Here is a 9,233-nt window from a genome sequence, read left to right as displayed (position 1 = left end):
GTTAACAAAAAACTCTACAGGCTCTTATGTTGCAGGAAAATGAGTTCTTAGAAGAGTAAATCATGTTCATCAGGCTGAAAGCTAGGCCTTACTAGAAGCTATGCAATGGGATGTTCAAAATAATTGGAACAAAGTAATCTTTGAGTCGGACTGTCGAAATGTGGTATTATCTGTAAATGAAGGTTTGCTCCCTGTTGGAAATCTTCTCCTCTGTTAAATAAGTGTGTTAACTTGTGTAATAATCATAATAACTGGTCGTGTGTGTATGTTCCTGGAATGTGTAATAAGGCGGCAGATTGTTTGGCTAAATCTGTCCTTAGTTGTCATAATCCTGGAGAATGGTGGTTTGTTCCATCATCAACTTACAGAGTACTACTTTAATCTTTAATATATTTCCCTCATGGGTTTATCAAGCGATTCATTGCAGGTATAGATTTGAAATAACAAATGGCTACTTCTTCAGTGCTGTGTGGCAATCGCTGATCTTGTTAATGAGACCAAGGAGTTTAACTTCAAGCTCATCTCCAGTACTCCATTCATGAATCTCAGCTTTCATGAGTGATTTGTTCTTGCAAATCATTTTCCATACTGGGTAGTCCTTCCTTGGCATTACATAATCTTCTTCTTTAAGCTTCACACTAGGGCAGAAATCACCACCTCCATCTCCAATGTATATGAACTGTTTTTGTCCTTCAACAAACGAAGCAGAATTTCGGATTCGTTCCATGATCTTCCCCTATTACATACAAAACTCAAGTTCTTATACGAAAATGCAAAACTAGCAACATATTAACAAATTAAGTTGTGCAAATGCAAAATTGTTTATGCTTAATGCATAAAAAATAAACCAGTCGATTTAGACCTGCATTTCTAATAAAACGCCCCAAAAAAATCCACATGAGTCAAATGCTCAGCAAGAAATGAACATCCCCTTAAAAGACCCAATGAGATGCAATGAGGAAACCAAACCAAAATTACTAGTGACCAAGATGAAATTGAAAGTGATTACCTTGCACATATGAGGAGGGCATGTAAGAGTGCATCCATGAGGACCAGAATTGGCATCATGGTACGGAAAGACCCTAAGCCTCCTTTGTTCATCTATCTTTATTGGATTTGTATTGATCTCAGAAAAACATTCCATTATACCATGATGCATCAAGATTGTCTCAATGAAAAACATGTTTGCATCACTTACAATTCTCAAGTCACACCTGATATAAACATCACCAAATAAATTGCACAAATTACATACTAATCAAGAATTAACTCAGTAATATGAACAAGGAATTTACCCAAGACTATGAGCCGATTTGATAGCTGTGATTATGTTAGGATGTAAAGGAACCCCTTTTAAGCACTCTGAGATTTCTTCAATTGTTCTTCCCTGTGAATGAATTTCTTGTATCATCCTATCCTGAAACCAGAAAAAAGAAAGAACCCATCAAGATAGAAACAAAATCAAGAACTGGGTTTTATGTGAATGAAGAAATTTGGATTGAGGAACTAACCACCAAGGAGTACCATGGCATAGTAGGGTAAAGTTGAATGAACAAATCGGTAATACCAAAATGGTCAATGACCCAACGATCACTATCTTTATCAATAAGGGTACGATCGAAATCAAAGACTACCACAACTCCAGCCATGATGAGAAATCAATTTTTATACAGTAAATCACTATTCACAACTTTCTTTGAACTCTACTGAAAGTCTGAAACACCTCCGTATTGGTTTAGGTGGGGGGACTTTATAGCAGCTGGAACATAAAACTAAAGGCAGTCATTCATTGGTCCAACTGTTTTCTAAAGCGAATGTGATCCGATTCCGGGTTCGGATTTCAAGGAGAATATCTATGCTTAATTATAGGAGGTGAGAATCAAACTTTTACACATTTGAAGACTTCTGTGTAGAATTCGATTCCCACTTTGGAGAAATGTTTCTCACCACTGGCTATTGAGCCGTGTAATGAGAAAGAGAAGGACTCTTGTATTTCCACTGCCCAAAATTAATAAGATAACTAGTCATAAAACATCAAGGTGACCAAATTTGTGGTACAAAAAATCCAGCCATATTATTTTTAATAAATAAAAACCGTTTGATTAAAAAATGGCACAAAAACTCCATATCAAATAATAATGAGTAAATTTAGTTTGTAATACTTTTTTTTGAGGAAAAAGGTTGAGATTATATGGATGAAAAAAAAATGTAATAAGGTTGCAACCCCCATTTATCTTTACAAGACTAAGCCCTTCTGTCTATACATACCTTTCAGTGTGTTATTAGTTCTCTAAAAAGAATAACAAAAAACCACTTTTCTTTCCCACTCCAAGTATATATCAAAAAATTTACCTCAATTATTGTTTGTGAAACTGATTTGTGTCTTTTTTGTGTCATTACCCGTTTGTTCCTCTCATTCCAGAGAGTCCAGCATATGGAAAATATAAGGAGAGGCCAAATCTTTCTTCCCCTTTATCGACTCCTTCTGAATTTCCATGACTGTAGCTGATCAACAATAGTTCCACTCTGTACCCACCTGATATTGTAGCCTCCAAGAAAATATGACCAGACTTTATGAGAATACTTACAGTGAAGCAACAAATGGTTTACAGATTCTTCCTAAGAGTTACATAGAGAGCACATTGTATTTTGTATTTGACACCCCTTCCTGTTTAGATTATTCACAGTTGGAATTGAATTCAGAGCAACGGACCATAAGAAGAATCGTACCTTGGGGGTAAATATTGAATCCATATGCATGAGTAAGGCACTATTGTGAGGGGTATTGGCAACTGCTCCACCATCCATGAACAACACGCTTTTACATTGAAACCCCCTGGAATGTTGCATTTGACTTTGTCTTCATCTTCTTCATTTAGAATAGGAGGATTATCCAACACTTCAAATATGTTTTGTATTTTAGAGACTTCTGCGTCCTTCAAATTTTTTCTCAACTTAAGATTTCATTCACCATTTTGAATCATATCCTTTAACTGAGCCATTTTTCAGAGTTGAAAAATTGTATATGTTTGGAAATAAGGCTTTCAAAGCTTGTGAACCCTTCCATTTTTCCCACCAGAATTTTACAGCATTCCCTTTATTTATTTCTGTGGTGGAGATTGCTTCCACTATTTCCTTCTGCTTTTGTATTCCTGAATATAAGCTTCGTCCCTGAGTTGCATTTGTTTCTTTCACCCATAAGTCTTCAGTTTGAGCCCCCATTTTTCCCTTTACTATTTTACTCCAAAGTTGATCTTTCTCGGTTGAGAATCTCCATGCCCACTTGGTAAGTAGTGCTTTATTAGTTAGTTTTAAGTTTCTTATTCCAACACCCCCTAATTTCTTTGGTCTACACATCCTTTCCCATGCTACCCAACTGATCTTTTTCTTTTCTGGTGAAGAATCCCAAAGAAAGTTCCTCATAATTTGATTTAGTTTCTTTTCTACCCTTGCAGGCATAACAAAGATGGATATGTAATATACTGGTAGACTAGACAATGCAGACTTAATTAACTGAATACTCCCTACCTTAGTGAAGAATCTCCTTTTCCATAGTGCCAGCTTCTTTTGGAATTTCTCTATCACTGAGTCCCAGATTGAACTATCTCTTGTTTTTTCTCCCACTGACATGCCAAGATACTTCAAAGGAAGTGCTTCAATCATGGATTTTAGTATTCCTGTTATACTTTCTATTTTTTGTTCTGCACCTATGCTTATAACAACACTCTTTTTGAAATTGACACTCAAACCAGTTATAACCTCAAAATTTGAAGGACCAAGAGAAGATTTTATGCTTCTTCCTCTGATCCATCTAAGAAAACTAGTGTGTCATCAGCAAACTGCAAATGTGAGACTTGTACTGAGTTGATTGAAAATCCAAATATCATATTCAAATTCACTGCATTCTTCATAAGATTTGAGAAGATTTCTGCAACAAGAATAAACAGAAAAGGGGATAAGGGATCACCTTGTCCCAATCCCTTTTGAGGTTTGAATCTTCTTTTTGAACTGCCATTTATAAGAAGGGAGTGTTGTGCAGAGCTTACACACCAATCAATCCAGCTTATCCACTTTGAACCAAAACCAGAACTTTTTAGCACATTGCTTAATGTAGACCAACTCACATTGTCAAATGCTTTTTGTATATCCAATTTGCATAATACTCATGGTTTTTTTCTTTTGAATCTTGAATCAATTAGTTCTCCTGCAATTAAAATTCCATCTAGAATCTGCTTGTCTGCAATGAATGCTCCCTGGTTTTCTGAAATGAGTTTTGATAGAACAGTTTAGAATCTTTGAGAGAGAACTTTAGAGATTACCTTGTATACACTTCTTACTAACCTTATAGGTATAAAATCTTGAGGTCCTCCCACCTGTTCTTTTTTTGGGATAAGACTGATGAATGAGAAATTGACTCTCCAATCCAGTCTATTGTTCTTCTCAAATTCTTGAATAACTTCCATAAAATCTTCCTTGATAATAGGCCAAGCAGTCTTGTAAAAATCTATGCTAAAGCCATCGGGTCCTGGTGATTTGTTACTATTAAAATGTTTAATTACCATGATCACTTCATCCTCTGATATAGTTCTCTCCATCCAGTCCCTTGTGAAGAATTCTTCATTCATTTGAGGCATAATAAGATGCTTGTCTTGAAACAAAGAAGTAAAGAAATAAGATAAATCATCTCTTACATCAGCCTGTCAGAAATTGTCTCCACCATTGATAACCAACTTCTGGACTGTATTCCTCCTTCTCCTGCCATTTGCAAGAGCATGGAAATACTTTGTATTAACATCACCTTCACTGAAATGTTTAGTTTTGGATCTTACAATCCATTTCCTTGCATTTTCCAAGTTTATCTGTTCTAAAAGAGATCTCCTTTCATCTCTTTCGTTGAATTATTGAGTTGTGAGAGCACCATTTTCTTCTCTTGCATTCAGACAATCTACTTGAGATATGAGTTCTTGTTTTCTTTCTTCCCTCTTCCCATATGTGTCTTTTTCCCATCTTTTCAAGAAGAATTTGAGATTATGTAGCTTTTTTGAGTAAATATAACTTGGAGAACCAGAATATTTTATTGCATCCCACCACAACATTAAATTTGTTAGAAAGTCTGGATGTGTAAGCCAATATTTCTCTACTTTAAAGGGAGGCTTATTAGCACTGTCAACATTTGCAGTGGTTAATAAGATAACATAATGGTCAGATAATGTTCTTGATAGTAAAGTTTGAGTGAGTAATGGAAACTTACCCTCAAATTGTGGTGACACCAAGATTCTATCTAGTCTGCACAATAAAGGGTCATCTTGCATGTTACTCCAAGTATACATAGCTCCATTGAGTGGAAAATCTACCAGTTCATGAGTTTCCATATAATCATTGAATAAATTCTTGTTTCTTTTTGATCCTCCATTCTTATTTCTCTCCCTTCTTCCCCTTATGGCATTGAAGTCCCTTACTATGCAGCAATACTCAGATGTCCATCCAGTGAGATCATCCAATTCTTCCCAAAAATCCAGTCTATCATAGTGTTCACATGGAGAGTATACATTTGAGACACTAAATTCATAATCATTAGATTTCCTTTTAAATCTTTGAGAAAGGGTATTTGTACCTTCAAGCTCATCCACACATTCCAAAATAGAATTTTCCCATATGGTAATAATACCACCTGAAAAGCCCTGAGATGGGATATCCCTCCATTTGTACTACTCATTCCCCCAAATGTTTTTAACCCACCAATCATTCATCTTCATCATATGAGTTTCCTGAATTAAACAGATTGTAGGTCTTACTCTTCTTATTAAATCTCTTAAAGAATCCATTTTATCCAATGTTGTTAACCCTCCGATGTTCCATATCAAGATTTTAATATCCATCGACACCATCAGATCCCAAATTAACTTCATCCTCAAAGATTTCTGCCTCTCCTACTTTGTTTGTGTTCTCAATTGTGTTTTCAATTGGAATAACTTCATTTATTGATTGCATTTTAGGTGCAGTTTTCTCTGCATTCATATTTAGGTGTTTTGCAATTATCTCTGCATATAGCTTCCGTGCATGGTCTTCTTGCCCTTTGTAATTTGATCCAATGTTTGTGGTAGCCTCCATGATTAAATCAACTGTATTATGTATTTCGTTAATTTTCACTATTTCCTTGTTGAGATTGTGAGATAAAACCGGAGATTTCATCCCCAATTCCACAGTCTGAGATACATGATCAGTTCCTACCTCTGTATTATCATTTGGCGGGATCTCTGGAGAAAAAAGCTGTAGAATCGAAGAAGATATGACCTTTTCTTGACTATCTGTAACCGCTTCTATGACCTGGCCGTTTTTCCCTTTTCCATGTTTTTGAAACCATTTAGAAAAAAGATCTGTTATTTTTATAGGGTTTGTTTTGTAATTTTTGTTCGAAGGCTTGCCATTATGCACGTGACTTACTAATGACTGATTATTTGTTTTGTTTGCAGATGTCCTGTTGTTATTGATATTAGAGGAATCAAAATTCAAATTTGAATTTGAAAAAAGGTTGTTAACCGCCTGGTTACCTTTTTGCAGCTTTTCCAGGTTATTTCGATAAGCCTGAATTGATAATTTTTTTGCCGGCACAAACGCATAATCCCATTACACTGCTAACACCAGAGAAGTACCATGAAGATTTATCTTGATTGCAGCCGGAATCTCCTGCGCCAAGCATTTAATTCCCAATCTGCAGTAAGATGGTTTTTTTTTGTATGGTTTCATTTTCAACCTCCGCCGGTCCTCCTAGTTCTTCCCCAATTAAATCAAAGGATTCCTCCTAGTTTTTAATACTTTTAAAAAAGCCAAACATACTTTTTTTTTATTTTGATTTCTTCTTCTTCTTCTCCTTTATTTTTTCTTCTTTCTTACGTCTCCTTCTCCTCACCACCATCACCACCACCAGCGACAAATATATTTTCTGTTAGTAAGAAAAGATAGATATCCACGAACACCAGCAGCAACACCTCCGTCACCACCAGCAACAACACCTCCGTATCCTCCACGAACACCTCCGTGTCTTTTTTGTTATGTCCAGATCCGTCACCAACAACACCTCCATCTCCTCCACGAACACCTCTTTATTTTTCTTCTATTTTGATGGACAGATCTATCACCAAGAGTAGCTTCGGCACCACTAAACCAGCCGATATGTCCAAATCCTCCACCAACAGCACCTCTGTCTCCTCCATTAGCACCATCATCACCTTCTTCTCTCTCTACGTCCTGATTTTCCATCAACAACATCGCCTCCTCTTACTTTTGTTTTTTCCCATCACTACATGTTAGATCTGCCACCAACTACTTCTGCATCCTCCTTCTATCATCTAAAACCATCACCAATACCTTCAAATCGGCCACCAAAAACACCTCCTCTTCCTTTTATCATATACAATCAACACCAGTACTTGCAGATCCGCTACCAACAACACCTCCGCCTCCTCATTCAATCCTCTACAATCCCCAACACCACCACCACCTTATGATAGTGATGACACATCTTCATCTTCGAAATCAATATTGTATTGGGGAAATGACAGATTTATGTTGAAACCAAAATTAGTTTTATCAAATTCTGTCAATTTTGGTTGGTGAAAACAATAAATTTATGATGAAACCAAATTCATCATAAACTTGCCTGTTTTATATCATGAAACCAAAGATTTTAATGATTAAAACTAAGTTTGTGATGAAACCAAATTTTAGTTTCACCTGATTTTTTCCTAGATTCGACCTGACTTGGAAGACTGCGTGTTTGGTTTCATCATTGAAGTTATGTTGGTGAAATGGCAATATGTGGGAAAATGATGAAACCTAATTAGGTTTCATCGTATATTTTTTTTCATTTTGTTGAATATTGATCTCTATGAAACCAATTTTTGAGGGTGAGACATAGGTGGATTTTTTTTTGTTGAAACTAGTTTTAGTTGAGGAGGAAATGGTAGTGGTGGTTGTGGTGCTGGTGGTTATGGCAGCGATGGGGGTGGTGCAGTTGACGGTGGTGGTAGGTTTCATCTTATTGTGTTTCATTTTTTCTTCTTTCTTCCTTCTCCTTTCTTTTATGATGAAACCAAATTTTGGTTTCACCTGATTTTTTCCTAGTTTATTCGGCCTGACTTGGAAGTTGGTGTGTTTGGTTTCATCATTAAAGGTCTGTTTGTGAAATGACAATATTTGGAAAAATGATGAAACCTAATTAGGTTTCATCGTATTTTTTTTCATTTTGTTGAAAATTGTTCTCTATGAAACCAATTTTTGATTGTGAGACACAGGTGGATTGTTCTTTGTTGAAACTAGTTTTAGTTGAGGAGGTAATGGTAGTGATGGTTGTGGCGGCAATGGGGGTGGTGCAGTTGACGTTGGTGGTAGGTTTCATCGTATTGTGTTTCATTTTTTCTTCTTTCTTCCTTTTCCTTTCTTTTATGATGAAACCAAATTTTGGTTTCATCTGATTTTTTTCCTAATTTATTCGGTCTGTTTTGGAAGTCTGCGTGTTTAGTTTCATCACTGAAGTTGTGTTGGTGAAATGAAAATATGTGGAAAAATGATGTATTTTTTTTTCATTTTGTTGAATATTGTTCTCTATGAAACCAATTTTTGGTTGTGAGACACAGATGGATTTTTCTTTGTTGAAACCAGTTTTAGTTGAGGAGGTAATGGTAGCGATGGTTGTGGCGGCAATGGGGATGGTGCAGTTGACGGTGGTGGTAGGTTTCATATTATTTTGTTTCATTTTTTCTTCTTTCTTCCTTCTCCTTTATTTTATGATGAAACCAATTTTGGTTTTATCTAATTTTTGGTGAAACCAATTTTGGTTTCATCATTTTTCTGTTTGGTTTCATCAATTTTTTCTCATTTTGTTGAATATTTATCAATGAAACTCATTTTTGGTGGGGGTGGCGGCTGGTTGGTGGTGGTGGTGGCCGGCGATAATGGTGGTGTTGCTCGGAGGCGGTGGTGGTCGTCGGCGGCGGCGGTATGTGGTGGTGGTCGGAGGCGCGGTGGTGGTGGTTGGAGGCGGCGGTGGTGGGTGGCGACCAGTGGTCGGTGATGGTGGTGGTCGACGGCGATCAGTGGTGGTGGTCGGCGGCGGATGGTGGTCGGTGGTGTTGCTAGTTGTTGGTGGTGGGTTGTTGTATATGGTGACAATATAATAAAAATTAAATGTGGGGTTGATTTTGTTTTTGTTGGGGTAATTTAAACTAGGAGGG

At 36.6% G+C, this 9,233-nt stretch overlaps 1 protein-coding gene across 1 annotated transcript; it reads right to left on the bottom strand.

Annotated features, from left to right (window-relative positions):
• Positions 1–279: 279 nt before the first annotated feature.
• LOC113348001 (inorganic pyrophosphatase 1-like) lies at positions 280–1,740 on the bottom strand. The gene is made up of 4 exons (XM_026591690.1): positions 1,512–1,740; positions 1,296–1,417; positions 1,010–1,214; positions 280–736 (listed from the first exon to the last, which is right to left on the bottom strand). Exons 1-4 carry the CDS (start codon positions 1,647–1,649, stop codon positions 452–454), a joined length of 750 nt encoding a protein of 249 aa, XP_026447475.1. The 5' UTR covers positions 1,650–1,740; the 3' UTR covers positions 280–451.
• Between the last annotated feature and the right edge of the window lie 7,493 nt (positions 1,741–9,233).

The sequence above is a fragment of the Papaver somniferum genome, chromosome 2 (assembly GCF_003573695.1).
Source record: "Papaver somniferum cultivar HN1 chromosome 2, ASM357369v1, whole genome shotgun sequence".
NCBI classification, from domain to species: Eukaryota; Viridiplantae; Streptophyta; class Magnoliopsida; order Ranunculales; family Papaveraceae; genus Papaver; species Papaver somniferum.
The sequence above is the reverse complement of the archived record's forward strand: the minus strand, read 5'-3'. Positions and strand labels throughout refer to the sequence as shown.

Coding starts and splice junctions, on each gene's coding strand:
- LOC113348001 (XM_026591690.1), bottom strand. CDS start 1,649: ATGGCTGGAGTTGTGGTAGTCTTTGATTTCGATCGTACCCTTATTGAT. Junction 1,418..1,511: donor TGCCATGGTACTCCTTGGTG/GTTAGTTCCTCA, acceptor TTCTGGTTTCAG/GATAGGATGATACAAGAAAT. Junction 1,215..1,295: donor AAATCGGCTCATAGTCTTGG/GTAAATTCCTTG, acceptor TGTTTATATCAG/GTGTGACTTGAGAATTGTAA.